Raw genomic sequence first — 25,225 nt, forward strand, 5'->3', positions numbered from 1 at the left:
GATTAAATCAGTGTCCTTGTTTTCCGCGGATCAATGAGAAGGAATTGAATTTGGGGCCGAGGGAAAAAGCTTCTTCAGCACTTGGTGGAAACATTTTGTTCACAAGCATCCATCATAGTGCACTGAAGAGTCCTCAAGTTTCTGAAATTCTTGGGAAGGTTCAATGTAGACAATGAAATCAATGAGAAAGGATGATTCACGTTAAGTATTGCATCTAACCTTGAAACTACTGTTTTCAGCACCAAGGTCAGTGCCTGTGCAAGGCAGTTTTTGTTTTGTTTTTTTTTTAGCTCAAAGATTACTGTAAATGCAGTTAAGTTTGTGGGGATTTAATTACGCAGTAGGGAAAAGTTCACAATAGGCTTATAGTCACATACTGTACTGTAATGGAAACGCTAGTGCCTTTACAGACAGCCACCCACTAGGGACTTCGAATGGTCACTTTCAGCAGTGCTGGCATGATCAACTGTTACTGATCTAACTGTATCTGCCCCCTTCTTGATAAGTAAGAACTACTCAATATTCAAAGATTAGGGCATAGTTTTTTGCTTTGTAAGTATTGATATACAACATATCATAATGCTGTATAATGTGCAGTGCATACATAGAGCTCAAACAAGGAGGTGGGGGGTGAAAACACACACAAAATTTTGCAGTGTTTTCGAGTTTGCAATAAAGTATTCACCACCAAAAACCGCAAACCTAAACCACTGCACACATTTCTCCATTCACATTTAACCTTATAAAGTTGAGGGAAACTGGATGGGTAATGAATGCTTTCTTAGAAATAAAGGGTGATAAGTGGGTGGGTGGGTACCTGGAGTTTTCAGGGCACGGCGCACCGCTGAGTGAGTGGGCATGATGGATTAACCAAGTGGGTTTTGCCCTTTTTGCCAAATGAAGTGTCACAATACCATATAGAGCAGCAACCTTTTGCAAAAGGTTTTATGTACTAAACTTTTTATGTAGCATTTCATTAGCTATTGCACAACTCTGAAAATGTCGTTATCAGCACCAAGGACAGTGCCTGTCCCAGTTGTACATTTACACCCAATCAAACTATAAAACCAAAGAGGAAAATAGGAAAGAGCAAAATGAAGACTTGATCTGTTGTTTCATACACCAGTGTGTTCAGTCATCTGTTCAATCTTACTGACCACTTAGATTTCATAGTGAAGGCTACTTTTTCTTTATTTGCACATTCGAATGTGCAGTTTGGGGGGGACTCCCAGAGAATGCAATCCATGTAATCAAATGATGGCCTTAACACTATGTATATGGGGTCTTCCAATGGTTTAATACTTAACACTAGTTCACCTTTATCCACATGGCAACCTATATCATTCTGTTGTGTATAAAAATGAGTCATTTAGGAATATGTAATTGACAGACGTTGGTTTCATTTTGTAATATTTTCATAGCATTCCAGTCTGAAACACTTGTCTGTCAACTTGATCTGTCAACTTGATATCTCTACATGCTCCATTTTTGTATACAACAAATAAAGGTTACCCCGGAATAAAGGTGAACTAGCATTACAGTCAAAACTGTGTGGCTTTACTGCAAAAACTCTAGAAAAAACATGATGTTGCTACTGTTATGTATGTGTAAAAGCAGGCAGATGAACAATGAATAGATATGAATTATTAATGACATGAATTTTCATTTAGAAGCATAAGGTTACTGTCACATGTAGCCACACATTCCACACCCAACCTGACACAGCTGTCACGTACTGAAGAGCAGACTATGCGCCTACAATAAATAACTGTCAAAATATGCTTCTCAGGAGTGTTTCAAAATCTATAAACATGCTCGGAATAAGGCCAAGGACGAACTATAGTTAGTTCACCTTTATCCGTAGGGCAACATATGTTCGTTGCTATATCATAACTGCAAAAGTTTTAAAAACTGTAGTAACCTAAATCTGTTCTTATATCACACAGCAATACTTTGAAAATATTGTAGACTACGTTTGAAACCTCCGTCCATCGACTTGATATACCCTGTTAACAAAAAAGAACGGATAAAGGCTACATCGCAAATAAAGGTGAACCAGCGTTATAGCGACCATTTCATGTTAACAGCTGAATGTCAAGGTTTTGAATCAAGTTATCGATATTGAAAACATTTAACGATTAACATTTAAATTAACAAGTAAATTATCAATGAACAACTTTGACTTTCAATGATACCTGATTGTAGTTAGGCAACACAATTTTGATCTAGGGATGACACCATTTAAGATCCCGTATTAAACTTTTAAAGCCACGTTCTTGATTTTGTATTTATATTTACCTCCTCTTGCCTGATATTTCTAGCACTTGCATATTATAATTTGAAGCGCATAAAAAAAATATGGAACATATTTGCAGTGTCAAACTTCTACCACAATGCATTTTGTATTAGCACTAATTCACCTTCATCTGCAGAATAACCTATATCCGTTGCATCGAACAACGATTTTTAGGGATATTCAGTCAACGGAATGTAGTTTCAAACCGCAATATTTTCAGAATATTGCAATTTAAGACCACCATCCGTCAACTTGACATCCCCAAATACCCAGTTTTCAAATAGAATAGATATAGTACTAGTTACCCTGCAGATAAAGATTAACTAAGCATTATAATAAAACCATAACAATACATTATGATTTCCACTGTAACAATTCTTTCATACAGGGGAGTTTCATTTGTTGTTTATGACCTGATACCACTCCATGACCATTTGTGGTCTGTCCCCAGGATGAGCAAAAGCCACAAGGTGCAAGATCCTTGTATATTAATTTGTCAGGATGACCAATAAATAATTCAACATCTTTTGTCTAATTTCTATGAAAATATAATATACAATGAAAAATACATGCATGGAAAATGAAGTATCCAAGTATCAAATATTGGCAAGGTCATCAGAAAGACAGGCTTTCAAAGAAATTTATTTTATATTCATCACAACCTGGAACCATGTTCAACAAGTTCTAAGAAGAAACACATGGTTGAGTGACCATATATAAGCTGCCAATTGGGGAGGGGGGGCCCTTTAATGGCCTATTTTTTCTGCAATGTCCCTTGAATATGATATATTATGTAGATCACTCACTGTTATATGGAATTCATGTTTAGAGAAACTCCTTGTATCCAGGAGAAAACCTGTTTATGTTGTCTAGTTTTAGAGAAGAATTATGATAATTATCTATTTACATAATACAACCAGGTCACTTAGGTATCTCTTACCCCATAAAATGAGCCTAAATATAGATCTCAAATGTAACGTTCCCTGGCATAATCCACTCCTGTATATCTCAACTATGCATGCCTAGCTCGTGGTGCTGCACTAGTGATCTCTTGATATACATGTACATGTACACACTTTTTCCATAGTTGCAGGTTTAAATAACCTGGAATATAAATGCTAATGGGGTTGCATAGACGTCAAACTGAAAGCAAACATAACATGGGCAAGGCTTGAATATCATCCAAACACATCATTCATTAAAATTGTTTTCCACTGAAGTTAAACCATAATTATTGAATCTAGTCAGTTTCAAAAGCAGATTTTAAAAGGTAAAACGAATATTTCAATTAACCAAAGAGTGCTTTCTAATGTTGCAATTACTAACGGGAGGTGCCCCAACACGGTACGCTTTTTCTTGCGCTCAAACTCATGGCGCTCCATCGCTAGTTGCCTGAGAGTGGTCAAAGTTTGATGACTGAATTTTTTACACATAGATTTGAACAACATACTTGAATAAGAAATGCATTCATGTGGTTCATGAACCTTTCGCGCTGCGTGTTACAAGCGGCAAACACTGTGAGACAATTTCGTGTATGTAACCTTCCAATTTTGTGCTACGCTGGACAGTGTGCCTAACTCGGTACGCTTTTTTACATTTTGCTCTCTTCAAAAGTAAGTGGTAAATTTAAGTACACAGAAAAAAATCAATAGTATGATATTTTAGATTACTTTTAACAGTAAAATCGTGACTGTATGTACTTTCTGTCTCATATGAGGAAGGCTGTACCTAGAACAATCCAGCTGATGTTTTTACGGGCAATGGGCTGAATGCACTGATTGTGAATGCCCGACTAAAAAAACCATTACGAAAAAACGACACCACCAACATCAACAAAACTCTGTGTGATTATATGAAAATATCATATACATCTCTCTATCAATTCTTATTTTCATAGACAGCACGAATCATTTGTTACAGTCAAATAAATCTTTGGAGCGTTCTCTTGTCTGCCACATTCACGGCCACACTCCCTTGGGAGTACAATGGTGGCAATGTTTATGTCGCTTCCTTTTGGTTGCTTTTCTACTCAACAAACATTTGAAGACCCATATCCATAGTGTTTTATGGAGCTTTATTTATGTGTATCATGGCAGTCGTGTGACTGCTTGGACGAGTTTGTATAGTTAGCGACACGAGCCGCCAATACGCAGAGGCCGGTGACCGCAGTGATTCAGCACTGTCGACATTACTGTTAGAATTCTGTTTTTAAAAAACATGAAGTAAATATGTTGAAGTAAATATGTTAAAGTATACTTGGAATGCAAATTAAAGCTGTGTGCATGGACTTGGTTCATTTACCTTTGTAATCAGCATAGTCAGTGGCAACAAACACGGTGTACTTATGGATAATAAGATCAGAAAAAAATCCGTACCGTCTTAGGACAGGAACCGTCTTAGGGCGGCCCCCGTTATGCCTTCGAAAAGCAATTTCTCTGTGAAGTCAACAGTGTGGTACTTTGACAGCAAAGCTATTTCACCCTGACTCATTTATAATTCATGGCCTCATCTGGGTTCAGTTGTGTGATGTATTGTGTGCAGCGGGCCACCTGTTGAAACGGAGCATGTCTGATATCAGTGATAGGGCGGTATTCATCATCGTGCATTGTGCTTTACACCTGACCGGATTTATGGGTGATTACCTAGTATATAGAGGGGGGATCCTCTGGAATTTCATAGCTTGTATCCCATTTCATTGTACTTGTGCATACATGTATTAACATGGAAGCTCATCTGTGTCGCTATAGTAATCATAGTTATGCTAAATTTCTTCCAACACTGAGTGGTACTCGGATCAAATTTTCAACGACCACTGTGATCGCCTTCTTTGGATCAATAAAGACTGGTTCTCAGAGAAAGGCGACAGTGGTACATGTAGTTGAAATTTGAACTCTGTACACCTTGTGTTACATACATGACATTGTTTAGTTGCACTCAATATTCTTGCTAATTATGGAATCTAACAAAAAGTATTTTAGATTGAAAGTAGCACTTACACATAAAGTTGTGAAGCCTATTTCTTATTGAAATGAGTGTAACTTATGTGACTCAGACCTTCTATACTCTTGAGAGGTTGCAGAGTCGTTGCACACGGTTATGCTTCAAGTTGTAGATCTTCAACCTATTGACAGACTGAGGTAAAGAGATATGATAAGAACTTAAAGGACAAAAATTCAGAGGTCAAGGGATAGATGAGGTGAGGACAAAAATATCTTTATCCTGATACAATTCTACAGTCCCATAAATTTTACAGTTCCATGGATGTCAGTTTCATGGATTTTCAAAGTTCCACGGATTTTAGAATTTCATGGATTTGGCAGTTCCATGGATTTTATACTTCCATATACTTTATACTGCCATATATTTTATAATCCATGGATTTTAGAGTTCCATGGATTTTACAGTTTTACAGATGTAGTTCCATGGAAATAAGTTCATGGATTCTATACTTTCAAAAATTTTACAGTTCCATGGATTTTACAGTTCCGCGGATTTTACAGTTCCATGGATGTAGTTCCATGGATTTTACAGATTCACAGATTTTACAGTTCCATGCATTCTACAGTTCCAAGGATTTCTGATCAATGCTTCTTGCATAATGGTGTGATTTTCTCCCCCACAGGTCTTCAGGTTGTATTGAAATCCATCATCCGTGCCATGGCGCCCCTGCTGCAGATCGCCCTCCTGGTGTTGTTTGCCATCCTCATTTTTGCCATCATAGGCCTTGAGTTCTACACTGGGATCTTTCACCTGGCCTGCCATAACAATGTAACAGGTGAGTACCCCAGGGTTTAACAAGTTTTCTAAAAATCACTTCTCCTATTGAGAAGTACATATTTTAAAAACTTACTTGCCCAAAGTCACAAACATTTCACTCGCCCAAAATTTGAAAAAATATTTTAAGTAAAAAGTAAACAAACAAAAAAAGTAAAAAAATAAAATATACATGTATATCAAAATCTCACTCATCGAAATATCTTACTTGCCCGATCGGGCAAGTGGGGCAGGACATGCACTTGCCCAATCAGCACCTCCACTTGGCCAGGACAATCGGACTAGTGGACTTGTCCAACTCTGATCCTTACATGCCAAGCCTATATTTATATGTGAAGCAATGACCCTGATGAATTGACCTGTGATTTGCCCTTCTTGCTGCCTCTTGTCAAGAGGCAGTGTAGCTTTCCCTATTATACTCCTATACACTAGTTAATTCCCTACGCTCAGGCACTCGCAATGCTCCACTAAAAGTAACACTAACCCTTACATCGGGGTATGGGTATATATAGGGCTGTCCCAAACATTTAGTAAATTTGTTCCAAGAGAAATTGATCAAAATGTGGGCAAAGATTAATAGTGAATCAAATCTTCTATAGCAATACTTTTGAAAGGAGAAAATCTAGCAGCGTGAGGAAGTATGCTTGAGAGCAATTTTGTGGGTTGCTTTGTCCTTGGTGCTGAAGTAGCTTTGCTTTGTATTTCCAAAGAAAAATCTTCATATGCCTTTCTAAGCATCAGTATTGAGTAAAATGTATGATTGTATAAAATAAATTTGAAGAATTTGATGTAAAGGAGATCCTATGGTATTTTACATTTTTATCAGTGGTCATATCTACTTCCCTGATCGTCAACCCAACATTATGTTTTAATTTGCAATTTGTTTCTTTCTTCACAGGGGAGCTCGTAGAGGAACAAGTCTGCGGTGCAAACTTTTCGTTAGTGAATAGTACCTTGTACATGTGTAATGAGGGGGAGCTGTGCATCGAGTACTGGGACGGACCCAACAACGGGATCACCAACTTCGATAACATCGGCTACGCCATGTTGACCGTCTTCCAACTGATCACCATGGAGGGCTGGACCCAAGTGCTATACTGGGTAAGTGTTTACTTCCATGTACAGAGGTATTTTTTTCAAAATGTCTGTCTGTTTGTTTTCTTGTGTGTCAGACTCGGTAGTTAATCTAATGCAGTAGAGTGTCTGGTTTTCACATTTAAGGCACATTGAGGACACTGACAGGAAGTTAGGTCAAAGGTCCCAGAAAGGTCCTAGAATAGGCTATCTTATTTCCTATCTTGAATCTCCTGCTACATGTACAGGGGTATTGTTTTCAGTGCATCTGTTTGTCTGGTTGGTTGTGCTTGTTCTAATGCAGTAGAGTGGCAGGTTTCCACATTTTAGGCACATTGGGGGACACTGACAGGAAGTTAGATCAAAGGTCCTAAAAAGGTCCCAGAATAGGTTATCTCATTTCCTGTCTTCATTCTCCTGCTATATGCATGTCTGTGTAATATAAAGGTCGGTAGGAAAATGCATTGAGTCAATAAAAACATTCCCAATGAAAATATACATGTCTATTGAAAAATCACTACTATGACTGATACCACTCAAAATCCCTGACTATTTCATGTTGACATTTTATGTGTAATATTTCTTCCAATATCTAATAATCATTCTTTTGATGAAATCCCTTGTGTCATACATTATGACCCAAAGGCTTATCTAGTCTCTATCCTGGGCATTCAAAATGAGGGAAAGTTATAATGTATAGGAAAAGACATCAATTTGTAAACCACTGTGGTGTTGTAAAGTGGTCGTTACAGGCATGACTTGAAGTAGTGTGGGGTTCAAATGAGCTCATAAAATGCAATCATTGTTGCAAGACACTGGAATGCGTCAGTGATTTTGATTGGGTTCACATCATGTGATGACAAATGAAAATCTTTGTTACTGAGGGCAAGTGGCCAACTAGAAATTTTTAGCAGTTGTTTATTTTACTTTTCTAAGTCAAGCCAGACTCAATTCACATTTCTTTGATAAAAGAACATCACAAATATTTCTGATTTATATGGGCTGTGATAAATCAATAATTATCTAATTGAAAACATTGTAGCCTAATTGTATGATAATATCCAGATGTTGGCTGTCACAAACTAGCATGCCATAATATGCAGCTCTGTGTGATGTTGTGTTTGCATAGTTGTGTGGCCCAAGGGCTAAGAAAATGGGAGGGCATTAGAAAATATGCCAGGTAGTAGTTACATGTCCGTACATGCACAGACACATAATGTTACATGTACATGACTTTACATAATTATGCACACTCCCTCTCCCACATGTACACACACACACACACACACACACACACACACACAAACACACACACAAACACACAGAAACACACACACACAAACACACACATGCACACACACACACAAACACACACATAAACACACACACACACAGATTATTAACCATGTCATGACTTATGTATGTACAAGTGTGTGTATACTACTACTGCATGTAGGTTTTCTAAACTCCACTGTTTAATGAAAGTTATACGTTTAAGTATTGGCAGAGCAACATGATCTAGTGGTAGCAAATATTTTGTATTCTACACTATGGCATACATGTACAGCGCCAACACTTCCACTGATAGTTTTGTAGATAGGGTCCAACAGAAATGAATGGATGGCTCCCGGAAGTGAGATAGATAGAGCTAGTGGCATGACATCAGGATACAACTGTAGTCCTTGAGGTTGTTGTTTGTATACTGATAACAGTGGTCTGACAGTGACAGATATATCGTACCAGTATACTGATGTGTAGGGGGGAAGGGTTGCACTGTGCATGCATATATTACTGATAAAGACCTTGGCATTGGCTAAGGTGGTGGCATCATCTCACTGAAGGAATGACATGAAGAATGGTGTATGGTAATGAACTTGGTCACAAAGATGGTATCATCTGTAGGCTGGCTGAAGATTCATATTTGGTTCATGGCTGGCATAGCACATTTTTCTGACACTCCCTACCCCTTACATGTATTACTGAACTGTCCCCGTGCCTGATCAAGACAGATTGGCATGGCGGTGTTTGGAGGTTTGATAATACCTCCTCCCTAAGTTTTTCATAAAAATGTCACAACAGTTTCTTTGTATGTATACTTCAAATGTATACTTTAGCTATTGCTATTATAAGGCAATGTTTTTTCTAAATATTTGGTTGAAATGACTTCATACAATAACCATTAGTAAGATACAAAGATTGCATGTTGCACACAGTATATAAAAAAATATAACATACAAAATGTATATAGAATAAGTAGACAGATGACAAGAGGGCAGAATTTCCCTAATGTTGCTGTTAGATTTGATACCCTCCCAACAGGATTGACACTTCTCAATAAGTGTGATGGGTTCTTTGACAGGTTTGAGGTGTGGTCTGACTTAAACTGATACTAGGTACTCATTTTCACCTCAGTCAAGTGAGGATGCAAATTGCTTTTCCCAAAGACACAGCACTGGTTCCTGCCAGGGGTTTAAACCCAGAACCTTCGGATTCCTAACCACAAGACCACCCCCATCCTGTCAACTGTCAAATACAGTCAAACCTGTCTATAGCGGCCACTCAAGGGACTGGTCAAAATTGGCCACTATAGAGAGGTGGCCACTATAGAGAATATGCTAATTAATTGACCACAAGCAATAAGTCACACATGGTTTTAGTACCCACTGGTCTTTATTTACATAATACAGTACTGTACATGTACTGCAATGATTTTTACACTATATGTATTAACAAAACAAAAGCTATAAAAAGTTTTAAATGTTCTACAGTTGATATTGTCTGAAGAGACCGGTATCGTCATATTTCTTTGATCTTTCGTCTTGGATCCTTTGATACTTCACCGTCCGTGTGTTCCCGCTCGCGTTCATACGTCAGATTCGTCCATTATGCTAATGTGGTACTCACAAGAAAAGTCACGTCATTTAGACTTATCTCTTAATAAATGTAAGAATAAAATCCACCATAGTCTAAAGATCATATCATTTTGTCTTTGTAACAATTTATGTAGAAAGTTTTTGTGGTGTAAATTAACCTAAGCGATAGTGTATTAAAACGTAACTTTACCACAATTTACCGCTCCGTAATATTGGTGTCGTCTGTTGACCTTATATGACCTCGTTTGCCAGCGGGTATGGGTAGCGCCAGTTTACGAAGTTTTGTTTTGAAAATGAATTAAAGAGCTGGTTTTAAATCCGGCGTAGGGTGACGATACGGCCGCTGTATATGGCCGAACGCGTGCCGAAACATAGATCAGCGGTCCGCGTGGCCGTAATCGGCAGTGTTTTTGTATCTGCGGGACCGGAAATCGTGTGGCCGTGGCCGCGTTGGACAGGTGACCGCTAAGCATATTTCTTAATCATTACGAATCCAAGGGACCGACAAAAAGTGGCCACTATGGGCAGGTGGCCGGTATGCAAAGGTGGTCGCTAATACAGGTTTGACTGTATTGATTTTCTATGGGAGATCCTCCTCTACTGATAAACGATTATAGATGAATGACCACAGCTTTTATCTGACTGTTATGCAATTACAACTAGGTTAGATTAGAAACTATTGTCCTTTTAATCATATGACATATTTCATTTCTGTGGTCATTCTGTCTGAGTGCTCGAGGCTAACGATTATCCGACCACAGATGGAAATGTTGATGGCTTTGTGTAACATGTTTGACAATACTAAAGTCCTTTCATTTCAATATAGTAATCAAGTTTGAAGAAGCCAAATACTTTAAAATTTCCCCTGATTTAGCATAATGTAAATTATTTGAACTGTTGACAATAAATATCAATATACTGTTACTAGGGTTTTGGGGAAGCAACACAGATTTCATGAAAAATAACTGACAGTTATCAAGTAACATCTATTATCATAATACCGGTACGTTTACGACGATTTCTCTAGCCATACTGATTTGACAAATTGTCAACGCATCATTTTCTCCAGTTACATGTTGCTGTTATAGGTTACCCTTGCCACTTCTTCTGTGTAACTTTTCTGCCACTCTTGTCCTGCTAAAAGCGTAATATTGTAATTGTAACACGCCGCGGAATTACACGGCGAACGGGCGCGTGGTTGGGAGGGGGTACAAAATACCGGTAGGAAGAAACACGGCACAATTAACTGCCTCTATGTACATTTATACATCCTCTGATGTTCCTTCCTTTCCTGTCAGTAAATGCATAAAACATAAACCTGTATGAGCATACAAAATGTCATGAGAAAACAGACGTATACTGTCAAGAATTTTCATTTAACTTCTGTCCGTCACAACCGCTATGACGTAACACTTCACTGCTAGCGTAGATATAAAAATGGCGGGAAAATGGCTGCGTACGTTCAATTTTGCCCATTCAGTCGTAGATCCGGGCTATTATGCAACGGTTCTTCACACTTTTACATGAGTTGTAGGTCACCAACAGAAATTCAAGATTGTTGTTGAATCATGTTCGTCTTGTGCCGTGAGCATGTGTAATTATGATCTATATAAATTTGGCAGTGAATGTGACAGTGTGTTCGTCCCACGACGAGCTGCCTACCCCGAAATTTAAAAAAAAGTATACTGAAAACTTTTGGCATTGTTGTCTTCGAATGCATTGTTATCGATGCTTTATAAATGGTGTATTGGACACCTAGATGTCTGAAGTGTGCACAGCTCAGAAATAACTATTGTTGCATGTGTAGATCTCTTTAAGTTCCAGTATTTTTAATCTACCGGTATAAGTCTTACTACCGGTATTATGCCAATGCATGTTAAATGCTATTTGGAGAAAATTTACATTGAACAATGTAACTGACATGTAGATTGTTGTAGTATTTTGTCTTTACAACCTTCTTCTGTTAAATGTTGCTTCAATTTGCTCTTTTTTTTAACTAAAAAAATTCTTTGGATGTGATTTCTACCTTTATGATATGCCTGGTTGTACATAATTCATTTGAATGCCTCTGTACAAATACAATAACGTGTATAACTAGTGTCCTTTGTGTCTGTTATTACTACATGTACATGTATATCTTTAGAATCCTTGAATCGCACATCAGCCAGTTTTCAAATTTGTGTCCATGCATATAAAAGTATGCCTATTGTTCACGTTTTTTACTGAGATGTTCTGTTTGGTGCTCCAATAAATTTCTAATCTTATAATTTTCTTGGTTCCCCTCTCCAGTGCAATGATTCCCTGGGGAACAGCTTCAACTGGCTGTACTTCATCCCCATCATCATCCTGGGCTCGTTCTTCATGCTCAACCTGGTCCTTGGTGTCCTCAGTGGGTAAGTACAGAGCCTGACTTACAAATATTCTCACACACCTTAGCATGTAATGGTTAACACTTAGTCTAGTGCCATCTGAACAGCTTAGGTGTAGGCTACTAGTAGGTTTCTATAGCCTCCATGACATCTTGCGCTACAACAGACTCTGTTGGTATGGCTACGTGCAAAAAACGACCCATGACAGTTGGCCAAGAAAGGACTTGAACTTGTATGTATTTGGCCAGAACCCACGTGAGTGCCCCAAGAGGAGATGGGTAGACAGATCTTACAAAACTGGACTTGCAAAAAGCCACCCCCCTTGACAGAGGTGGATAGAATTGCAACCCTATGTCCAGAGACCTCCAAGTCTTTTTTTTATCAGGGCTGTCTCCAGCTTTAATGAAGTTTAAATCTTTTTTTGTCCCACTCATTGTTTGGGAGCCCTTCTGTCCTTGTGAGCTCACAAAAGGAAGTTTTCATCTATTTTATCCTCTGACCAAGACATACCAAAGACTTAAGAAGTAGTATAGTCTGCTTCTCTGCTTAGCACTTTGGGAAAGACTATGGAAACACCCTGCTACCAGTGGAATAGCCCACTGCTATAGTATTGTGTTGGTACAAGTGTGTGTGTGGCCCAAGGACTAAGGGCATAGAGACAGCCACTGCCCAATACACATGTGGGAAGAAATTCAACCTTTTAAATGTGCCTCCTGTACTTTTTGTGAAAAAAAAAGACTCTATCAAGCAATATATCAGGTATTGTATGATATCAGCTTTTCTATGTGGTTTTCAGTACCAAGGACAGTAACAATGGCCTTCCATTATATTATTCAGTATTCTCTATCAAGCTTGCAAGACGATCAACTTAAGCTAACCATGCATTGTACATCTCCCGTAATACCATCAGTACACCTACATGTACGTCAACCAAACTCCTCCAACAGATGGTGACAAATTATTATTACAGTACTGTGACTAAACAGGCTTCCAATACAATGGAACTTATTCAAGTCAGATTTTCTATCAATTATCATCCATCAGCCAGATCTAAAATCTATGATGGAATGTTGTACAATACAATTATGAATAAAAGATCAATGATTTGTAAAAGCTGTTACATGTCTTTATACTGAGCTGTCTCTGTCCAGTCAATGTATATCCAATTTGATAAAGATTTCAGTGATTAAAAAGATTTCCATCAACGAAATCTTCTCAGACTTTGAAACTCAAGGGAATACACAATGAATAATTTTTGTATATCAAAGTCCTGAGGGTATGGATATAAACCAGTCAATATCTGACGATTTACATGTACTTTAACCCTATTCAGACCGGGCTTTTTTGGTCATCCCTGGACCGGGGGGGGGGGCTTTTGAGGCCCTCCACTTCTAAGTCCTCTAACTCTTGAACGTCGTGCCTTAGGGCCACCAAATTTTCAGGACATGATATCGACATAATATCTGACGTGTATTTGACGTTTGACGTTACGATGACGTACGATGACGTAATTATGACGTCATCAATTTGATTATGTTGGCCGGACCCATGAAAAAAGGGTATTCTCAGAAAACTTCAAGTTATACTACAAAAATGTAACAACAAGTCCAGATAACAGAATAATAATGTTTATTACAACTTTTATTGCCAATAGCAACATCGATGACGTCATAATGACGTCATAAAATGACGTCATGCACATCTAAGATACGAGTTAGGCTCCGCCATATTATATCCACCACCTTGAATTTTTAAAAGTACTTTTTTTGCAACAAATAATCGCAAAGGGCAATGTAAATACACTAAATTCATTCATTTAGATGGTTTTTGATGAAAAAATACAAGGTAGTTACAAATTTTAAGGGATAATTAGCTTGTTATTCTTGATCTGGCCATACGGTCCGCCATCTTGGATTTTGGGCTGATGACGTCATCAAATTAGCATAATTTATGCATATATAATTATGAAAGATATGCTAAATAATATAAGATTTTATTTATGTAATAAAATAGCAGTAATATAGCAAATAAATGTGAAAAATACATTGTTAGAACCAAAAATAGTGATTTTTGGCAAAACTGCCTGTCAGCAAACGGTTGCCATGGCAACACGAAAAAATGGAAAATTAGTCAAACTTCGTAAAATTGTTGCCAACAATATTTTAGGAAAACTCACCAAATTTGGTGGCTTTAGCGTAAGGCGTTCTGGCGTTATAGGACATCGAAGTTGGCGCGGGCCTCAAAAGCCCCCCCCCCGGTCTGAATAGGGTTAAAAGCATTTAAGTTTGCATGGATTTAATTTCGCAGTATCGGGAAAAAGGACTTTTCGCAGTGGTTTTAAGTTTGTGGTAGCATCATGCACTGTAGTCTCTTACTGCCATGGAAAAATGTTCATGGTGGTTTTAAGTTTGCGGTGAAGCAGCCCCCTCAAAAACCACGAACATTAAACCACCACGAAAGTTTCTGCATTTACATTATCTCACAATGCTGGTATGATATTTCTAAGAAAATCTGGTAGAATTCTGGAGCATTTTGCTAAGGGGAAATGACTATGACTGCTTTTTTGATAGATTGCGACATTCTTGTACAGCTCTATAGCTGTTTTTTTGCCATAATTGTACCCACTGGTAAATGATTACACATGTGGGCCTTCATCCAGATTTTGAGTGACATCTTTCCTGACGAAAAAATCAATACGCGAGGCAGTTTGGGAAAATGAAGTGCCCGTTGTGTATAGAGAGGATTAAGTTTGTTCCAATTTTGGGAATCTCTCGATGGTTGAGACATAATGCCTCTTCTTGGAACCACGAAACGAAAATCAGAACACAAGACAAATTGCCTGATACGTAACAAAGACTGGACAGCCCAATCAGTCATGATTGAATTTGACTATACAGATAGGAATTAGTGACGGAGAACTCAGAAAAATAATTGTCTTTTGCAGGAAAAACATATTGATATGTAAATCCTACCTGTGACATCGATGTTGAGCATCGATATTGTAAATCCTGAAATGTTTGCTTTGGTTTTACTTCCTGCTTGAAAAATGGAGGACATAGTTTTTATTCTGCAATCTGCATGCATCGTGCATATTTGTGTGTGTGACTGGCTAGCTATCTTATGAACCTCTGAATGGATTGCCAAATTATTTGGTATGTGGGTGGGTGTTGTTGACCTGACCATTCTTCTTGATTATGGGCCTCCTGGCGGCCAAATGTCGTACTACAATGTCCCACAGAATATTAAGAACTTATATAAATGCTTGCCTTAATTTAATTTTCCCAGTTTTCTCAGTGACCCTCCCCATTGCATATTGATGATGCCGTGAATATGTAGTCCCAACATATTACCATGAAACTACAGAATTGTTACATTTAACATGAAGATTGATATTGTTCTGGATCCCATAATATCAAGATTTGTGCATGTTTACAGTTTGAATCAAAAAGTCAACTTCAAAATGTCTGCCTACAATACATTTGTTGCCAAAAGCACCCTTGCATACATTTACCATTATGATTGCTTAATATATGTTTATGCTCTGCACTGCCTATCATATGTTTTCACTTTATTCAACAATTTGCAACGTTAGGCTCTTGAATGATGGGACATAAGGCCATTCAAGGCCTACCATCTACTATAAGCTATCCCCCGGGGGTTAAAATCTCATTTTTGAGAACACCGTGTGACATTTCACATGCAACATATTGATCCAGTGGGCATATAAAAGAGCAAAAGCTAATGAAGGATCCTCCATTTTGTTCAATTATTTAACGTTCGTCACAAGAATCATGCAATGATAAAGCAGGTTTTCAGAAAAATGATCAATAGTTCCTTATTTACTTTTCATGTCCAATTACTTTGCTGCCATAATTTTGGTCCAGCTAGATTAGGGAGTGTTAGAAAATACAACAGGTGTCATTTTTGGCAATTTTTCAAGATGACTTCCAACATGCATGATTTGGAATTCCAAGTGCAGTAACTGTTGCATTCAGGAGATAAACTGTTCATAACACAGCCCTTGGCAGAAACAGTAGGATGTGATAGCAATCTAAATCATGTACATATTGATGGGGGGTCATTTCAGGCTAACGTATTATATTCTGTACACCTGGAAGTTCTGAATATTAAGTAAGTTTTAAAAAAATATTGAAATACGGATACTAATATTGTAGAATGCCAGAGTCAATTCCAAAGTAACAGAAAATGTAAAAGCACAAAAAGAATTCCTCTGAGTGAATAATTTCTTGTGAGTTTTGTCATTTGTTCAACCTTCCTGGCCACTTAACTAGATTCATAATGAGGGAAACTTTTTTAAAAACTTTTTTTATATTTGCACGCTTGCATCAGTTTTTGGGCTCCAAAGGATGTAATCCATACGATCAAATCAACATGGCCTTATTGTCAGAAAGTAGGAATAGGCACAATTTCAAACTTTAAGGAAACACGCCTCTTCCCCTGTTTTGATACCAAACACAGCAAAGTGCATACATCATGCACATTTTCTTTATCACAGAAAAGCCCTTCTCTGTATGAGTGATCTTGATTGAGTACATGGAGAGACTTTGCGTAGATCCTAGATTTGCACTCCTGTGACTAAGATTCAGTGCTAGATCTGCTGAACTTGACTGTGAATATTGGATGTGACACGAAGCTGAGTCAGAGAGAAGGCCCTGCCTCCCGCCGCGGTAGATAATGAGTCCGGGGTGGGCCAATTTGGCCTCCCCACCACTCGTTATGAGGCAACGTGATTGGAGAAAATCTGCAGCCGCAGCATGACGTCCCACATAAACCAGGGCACCATCGATTTTTTATTCTCTTCTCCCTGGCTCTCTTCATGTGTACCAGGAAAGACAGGAGTAATGTTAGGGATAGGCACCATTTGCTACATGCATACTCAACAGCATAGTCAACAGGCACATTGTGAAGCTATTCAAGGCTCAATTATTTCAATGTCTAATGCCAGTCCAGACTTGTTGAGTACATGCAATTGCATGTAGCACATGCATATGTAGCTCATATATATCACTAAGAGATCTTTACAGCTGAATATGTCTTAGAAATATCAGACTTTTCTGAACCAAAGCCAGAACTGCAGGACTCGAAGGGCAAAAAACACATGCTCTAAAATCTATATTTGGTTAACCCAGGCAATAGAAACTTTATACAATCTTTTCTTCATACATATGAATGGGCTAATCTAAGAGACCATCAATTGTTTAGAACAACATTTACAGCTGTTAGCTTTATTTTCTCCAGACATTTCTATTGATGAGACCATTGCAATGTAGTAAGTTCCTCCCCAAAATTACCTTGTTTCCAACTTACACAAAATTTAATACATTCCATATATTATTGGAGCATGTGTCAAAAAGGTGAGAAAAAGGGACACTTTCAAAAAAGGGTGGCAATGATTGATGTAACTTTCACCTTATTCTAAGATAATTCCTACTATACGATATGCATTCCTTCTTTCAGATGCTTTAGCTGACAGAAGCTATAAAAAGGCAAAATTTGTGAGTGCCCTTTTGAAGTCAGGACAGGAGCAAGGTATAAATGCACTAGATACTCAAAAACAACATTGTGATGGACGGACAGTGTCTACAAAATGGGGCTACCAGGTTGTTGACCTACAATTCTGCCAATTTTGTAGATAGCTCGTAATTCGAGGCCGCCGACCTCCTTCCGAAAACAGATGGCAGTGTTCACAGGCACTTTGGAGGGAGGCAGCAAACGATCAGTGTACAAACAACATTATTACGAGACATCGACTTTCCATCCTGCGATTTATCAATGTACGGATAAACAAGTCACGTTTAAAGACATGCTTTTCTTCACAAAGGTCAAACCAAGTTACAATGACATACGTTCAAGTTTTCGGCTCAAAGAATATGCTTGTTCTTTTAAAAGATACTCCAACACTTATATTTCAAAACATAAATCTGACATCATGACATAATAACACTTTTAAATTTTCTTCATATCAACTACTCTATATTCTAATCCTAAAACTAAAGAAATAATCATTATCTTTCCCACTGTCAGATGTTATGATTTAACTAAAAAAAAGCTGCTTTGTCCAAACTGTCTATTACTCTAAAAAAAATGATCCACGTTATGTCCTGCCATTACTTTCTGTCCAAGTAATTACCATTAATTACTTAGCAGAGCTATCAATTCAAACCTAATCTGGTCCAGCTGCGCAACACATTGGAGCTATCAAATCAAGATTGACTTGCAAAACAATGCATATTAATTCCCTTTATGATACTTTGTACTAAATAATGATAGCTTTTTTAGGCATAGTCTACCAATGGAACTTGACTATAATGTAAGCTGAAACATATTCTTTTAGAGCTTTAGAGCAAAAATATGTTGTTGTGTAAATTGAAATTCTTCCAAGCATCGTTTATGATGTAGTTAATATTTTGCTTGTACTGAGACCATATCTCTAAAAGGTGCAAATACTAACAGTAATCATATATATATAATTCTTGTTAATGTTTGGAAAGCTTCAAGTCACACACAAGAAAAATATATATTGCACCTTTGACAAATCCCCACTCCCACTTCCCCTTTGGATTAAGCTACTTTTATGTGTGTAGTGATGCATTATTTCACACTTCACAGAAAAGCCTGTGTAAATCCAGTGGGAATTCATCCATGTCCTTGCATTTCGAGGTAATTAGTACACTGTGAGTAAGGGTTATACATAGTACACAACCAGGTCACTGAAGACAAGAAGGATAAACATCCTTGCTGAAGATAATCTAGAAAAAGTCCACTCAAAGTTTAGTTCAGCTCTATTATGTTACACATGCTTCATCTAAAATTTTGACATATTTCTCATTGCATATTTTAAATGTTTTTCTTCTTATTCTTTTGCTGTAACTTTTATTTCTGGAGAAAATCAAAGAAATCACATTTCATTTAGCTTTAGGGGCTTATGTTATGCTGCCATGAATATTTTTCATGTAAATCTTTTGCTTTAATTATTTTTGGAGTAATTCCAATAAAGAATATTATTACATTGGTTTAGCTTTAGGGCCTATGATATGTTACCTTAAGATAATGTTTTCCTTATAGTTCTTTGCTATATAACTATTTTGGAGAGAATCCAAGAAAGAACATTATTACTTTGGTGTTGCTCCAGGGGACTTTGATACTCCAATATGACTTCTAATTTTTTGCCTAACCTCTTTATGGAGAATATCCAAAATAGTCTTACTCTGATATGTCTTTAGGTGACAAGTTGTCTTGAAGTAGGTGGGGGCCATGTGGCTTAGAGTCAGGTATACATGTATTGGATTATTAGTTCATGATAATGAACATTTCATAATATATATAGTCAGCATTTACAGTATGGAACTTTATGGCTGATCCCTGCAATATACATGTATCATAAATTCAATACTGTTAGTAGTGCATTTGGGACATGTGTGTAACTATGCATACAACTAGTATTGGAAATGATATATGATATGAATATGCACATTGCACATGTGAGCTATGAAAAGACGTCAGAATGTGAACTGCCTGGTGCTATTTGAATACCAATGGAAAATTCTTTCCAGGTCCTTCTTTTTAAATACTGTAATTCTTTCCAAATCTGCTTACTATGTTCACTGCATGTTACATCTACTCACTGCCAGAGGCTGCAATGATATGTGAAGTAGAGATCATGTGAACTTATTTTGGTTTGTAACATTAGTTTACCTTTATGTTTGGAGTAACCTGTATTAATTGTTTTTAAAAACAGTTTGTTCAGGTGTATAAAGTCCCATCACAATGGTTTCTAACTGGAACATTTTGTCCTTCAACTTGATAACTAGTTATATCCAAAATCCCTGGTGTGAAAAACGATGGATGGAGGTTATATCCTGCTGATAAAGGTGAACTAGCATTACCACCCACACAAACGAAAGACAGACTATTAACACAGCAGAAAAAGACATATTTGACTTATTGCTTAATGTTCTCCTCACCAAATATTCCACAGGAATTTGATATGTGTTACACAGGAATTATGGTGTTTTTTGTGGTGACAACAAACTAAAACAAAGGGATGTTATCGAAGGAACAAGGCAATTGTTGAATGTAGATGCATTATATTGTACCCGGCATTATCCTATTTCTTATCTCTGGAGGCTGGAAGTCTCTCTGCAGCCTGGAATAGTTTAATTTGAGGTTCCAGGACTTAAGAACAACACCTTAAGCTTTCCGTGCCTGTGTAGAATGTTAAGTAGCTGTCTAGCCAGTCCATTAAGGCCGTCCTAGCTTATTTCTGCATGGGTCCTGACAAATGACTCCTGTGTATCAAATACGTCTTCACCAACCATCCCCTGGTCCCTGCAGCATCTAATGAATCCCTCCTGGCAGAGAAAACTGACACATCGGGTCCATCGGTGATGTAACAAATGTGTAGTACTTGTCCTATTATTCATCCGCCCTTTAAGGAATGGCCCTGTCCATGGTGCTGATTTCTCTACTGTATACAACAACTGGTTTGTCTTGGGAACTCGGTGACAGTTCTTGAACTGAAAACTGACACATTGGGTCCATCAGTGATGTAACAAATGTGTAGTACTTGTCCTATTATTCATCCGCCCTTTTAGGTAATGGGCCTGTCCATGGTGCTGATTTCTGAACTGTATGCAACAACTGGTTTGTCTTGGGAACATGGTTACAGTTTTTGACCTGAAAACTTACACATTATGTCCATCGGTGATGTAACAAATGTGTAGTACTTGTCCTATTATTCATCCGCCCTTTTAGGTAATGGCCCTGTCCAAGGTGCTGATTTCTCTGCTGTATGCAACAACTGGTTTGTCTTGGGAACTCGGTGACAGTTTTTAACCAGACAAAACTGACACATTGGATCCATCAGTGATGTAAAAATGTGTAGTACTTGTCCTATTACTCATCCGCCCTTTTAGCTAATGGCCTTGTCCATGGTGCTGATTTCTGAACTGTATGCAACAACTGGTTTGTCTTGGGGCCTTGGTGACAGTTCTTGAACTGAAAACTGACACATTGGGTCCATTGGTGATGTAACAAATGTGTAGCACTTGTCCTAATACTCATCCGCCCTCTTATGTAATGACCCTGTCCATGGTGCTGATTTCTGGGCTGTATGCAACAACTGGTTTGTCTTGGGGCCTTTGTGACATTTTTTGAACTGAAAACTGACACATTGGGTCCATTGGTGATGTAACAAATGTGTAGTACTTGTCCTATTACTCATCAGCAGTTTTAGGTAATGGCCCTGTCCATGGTGCTGAATTCTTGGCTGTAAGCAACAACTGGTTTGTCTTGGGGCCTTTGTGACCATTTTTACCTGAAATCTGTTGACAGGCTGACAACAATGCTTAAAGAATGAAGAAGATGAAATTCATTCTCTACCAGAATCCTTTATGAATAAGGGAGAAAACAAAGAAGTCACACATAATGTGTGATATTGAATGAACATAACGAATAACTCTTAGTTGATATAATGTATTATGAATACTTTCTGGTATCAAATTGAAAATAATGTAGTTGAATAATATTCATGTTCACCTTGTCCTTTTTAATTATTCATTCAGAAATGCCCCACTTCTTGATTCTTTGTACATGCATGGCATATTTTGGTAGATGTTAAATACTTCTTTCTTATCATAGAAAGGAATTCATCAAAAGTGAAAATATCTTTTTTATGTTTTACAATTGTTGCAATATTTTAACAGCATTACAACAATATGTCTTTTTGCATTGTTACTGTGCCATTCTTGATGAATAATCAAGGATGTATCTTATATAGCCTTACTGCCAAAGAAATTCATTTTGCCTTTTTTAAGACTGTAATTTTTCTTTCACAGAATGTTTGCCAAGGAGAGAGAACGAGTAGAAAACAGGAGGGAATTCCTGAAGATGAGACGCCAAGCACAAATAGAAAAGGAGCTCAACGGATACTTAGAGTGGATCTGCAAAGCCGGTACTTGACCCTTTCTATTGCTTTGATCTATATCTATCTTGTATTCTTCTTTATGATAAGGCAATTGATTTCTATTTGCATATAATTTGTGTCACGCTCTACCATTGGTTGTATTATGCATATTAGATGTTACCTTGGGTCGTTTACCTCAATACTTGCTGTTCAGTGTTCTTGTATCGATTATTGCATGATCGAGATGACCTCATTCATTATGAAGCTGTTGCAGATTGTTGCACATGTGATGTCACACAGAGTAGGGTAATGAATAAGCCAAAAATGCTTGATGTTCATCATGCAGTCTCTGAAATTTTTTAATATGCTAAGTTTTTACTGTTAAGTTATTCCTTTATACTTTATATAAGTGTTATTTCATTTCAAATCCCTGGAAGAAAGTTCTTTCTATTATTGTTCAATAAAATAGATCATACTCAATTCATGCAAATTTCCTTGACTCAATTGCTAAATGTTTATCTTTCATTTGTTTATTCAAAACAAATTACTTTAGCCTGTTGTGTATCTTTCATTGAGAAAATATCGATCCACTAACAATGCTTTTTTATTGTACATAATTTGGGAAAATAGATTTTTCTTTCTTTTCTCATTTCTGCAACTGAAAATGTGCATCTTTATATGTCGTGCTGTATTTGTGTCTGTCTTATATCTTATTCATATTGGAACTTTCATTAAGCAATATTCTTGTACTTTCAATGAGCATGTGGCCATTCTAATCCTGTTGTTGCACATTGGATTTCAATCATTGAAAGAAATTCTGAGGGACATTATGTTCTGAGGAACTGTTTTATGATGTTGTTTGTCATTCTTAAGTCCCTTGCTTTCTGTTTTTTTTGGCTGAAGACTATACACGATCTGAAATTTGCAGAAATCTATACATTATGGCATGCTGATAATAGATTACTCAATTTCACTGAATTCAAAATTTAATTCCTTTTTGTAAGTGTAAAGATGATTGCATTGAAAGGAAAATCTGAAGTAAATTGTTCAGATTGCAGTTGACCAAAAGAAAGTCAATCAGATCAGCTCATAGTCTGCTGACACTTTCTTCTGAGAAGACATGTTTTGCTTCAACCATGAAAATGTATGGGATGAGATGGAAAGTACAATTCCTTTTTCTACAGTTTTTGTAAAGATTTATCACTTATTGACAAGAAATCTATTACGGTATTGTATAGAGAGGCTTCATAATCTTGGACCTAATAAAACCTGATTGATTTGAAGCCATCGAAAACCATGGAATGCTCATGACAAACTCATGATTGAAATGAAATGGTCTCATGCTGTGGGTTGGTGCTGGGTTCTCAAAGTGTCTGTGTGTCTTCTTTCTCTGCAGAGGAGGTGATTCTTGCTGAAGCTGCCCAGCGTGGTTAGTCTGTCCTTTCTGTCTTTCCATTCTTGTGCACTGAAACTTTCCTTTACTATGATAACATTCTACTTGTCTGGAAACAACCATTCTCTCATGCAAGGCCTGCTGATATTTCTCAATCAATGACCATGGTGTACCAGACTGTAATTTGTCCTTCTTGCTGCATTAATTTCTCCTATTGTTGAAAAAAACCTACCAGCCAATCAGATTGCTTCTTACAATCAAGAGGCAACATGATTGGCTGGTAGCTTTCCTTCCAGCATCAGGAGGGGGAATATCTGATTGGCTAACAGCTGACTAGTGCTAGCATCACAATAATATTACATTCAGGTACCACAGGGCCATTGCTTGAGAGATATATACACAGACAATGAAGCTTGCATGACAAGATGAGAACATTATAACATTCGGGCATAAATCTTCAAATCAGAACCATACTTGGAGTTATGGTAAACCGTGCCTTACTATCAGGCCAATCCTAATTTCCAAATCAGTACATTAACCTTGTTTGTAAGTATATTCATCCCTAGGCAGGTTGTACAGAGATAGAAGGTCAGATTCAGACGCCATCTGCCATAGGCATGAATGTATACTAAGAACGATAAGCCTACCCAAGGACCTTTTGGCTTCTTTATTTCCTCAGGGATTTTATGGTAATTGGTGGTCCTTGATACAGCGGGTTTATGTCAGGTCATATTCTAATCTTACCCCATAAATGTCAGTATCTGATCGTAGAGGAGTTCTCTAAAGGTTTTATCTGATATGTACATGCTTGGGTAATGCTTCGAACCTGGGATATTTAAGAGCAGTATAACACAGTCCTTCAAGTTGCTATCTGAAGTTTTCTTTTGAAAGTTTATCAAGAAATATGTAGAAATTTTTCTCAAGTGTGTACAAAAAAAAATCCTGCTGTAACAGATGTTTATGTTGTTGAAAGAGGTTTAGCTGAAAGTCCTGAAATGTATTATCATCTATTTCTGGGAAGGAAAAGTAAACCCTGGCTTGAAGCCCTGCAAACCTTACACAAAGCTAGGTGTAGAATGAAAAACGTCTGTCTGTCTAAGAGTGTCAGTCCTACGTGACCAGAATACGGCTGCCTGTTTCTGAAGCCTCCTGGCATAATTGCCGTGCTTCCTGTAATGTTAATGCACGGACACCATGCAGGGCTATCATCCGCCAACAGATGGGGAGCAGAAAAAAACTTGTGAAGTGATTCAAAGAAGACTAAAATCCGCTGACACTGATACGATATCAGGGGTGTTTATCATGAGTAGACAGAAAAATTGGCTTTATATATATACATGTATATAAAACAATTGCATGGCACAAAGGGTAAAGTCAAAACGGATCCAAACGACAGAAAAAGGCATTTTATAAAGAAGGAAATCATGTAGTCACCGTGCACCTTTCTCTTTGCAATCTGGTCCTTGCTCTTTGATAATGTGATTCAAAAAACGTATATCTATGAAAGTCTGGTAGGCAGGT

General features: G+C 37.6%; 1 protein-coding gene across 14 annotated transcripts in view; it reads left to right on the top strand.

Annotated features, from left to right (window-relative positions):
- LOC118421257 (voltage-dependent P/Q-type calcium channel subunit alpha-1A-like) overlaps positions 1 to 25,225 on the top strand; it is a 128,505-nt gene that overhangs the window by 42,499 nt on the left and 60,781 nt on the right. For 12 of the 14 annotated variants that reach the window (XM_035828464.1, XM_035828473.1, XM_035828474.1 and 9 more), the window contains exons 8-12: positions 5,919 to 6,071; positions 6,969 to 7,171; positions 12,307 to 12,410; positions 22,244 to 22,359; positions 23,708 to 23,740. In XM_035828464.1, the coding sequence (XP_035684357.1) occupies positions 5,919 to 6,071; positions 6,969 to 7,171; positions 12,307 to 12,410; positions 22,244 to 22,359; positions 23,708 to 23,740 (609 nt within the window). The remainder of the gene's footprint in view (positions 1 to 5,918; positions 6,072 to 6,968; positions 7,172 to 12,306; positions 12,411 to 22,243; positions 22,360 to 23,707; positions 23,741 to 25,225) is intronic. The other 2 variants (XM_035828466.1, XM_035828465.1) reach the window with 1 other exon arrangement.

Source organism: Branchiostoma floridae, chromosome 8 (genome assembly GCF_000003815.2).
Source record: "Branchiostoma floridae strain S238N-H82 chromosome 8, Bfl_VNyyK, whole genome shotgun sequence".
Lineage (NCBI taxonomy): Eukaryota > Metazoa > Chordata > Leptocardii > Amphioxiformes > Branchiostomatidae > Branchiostoma > Branchiostoma floridae.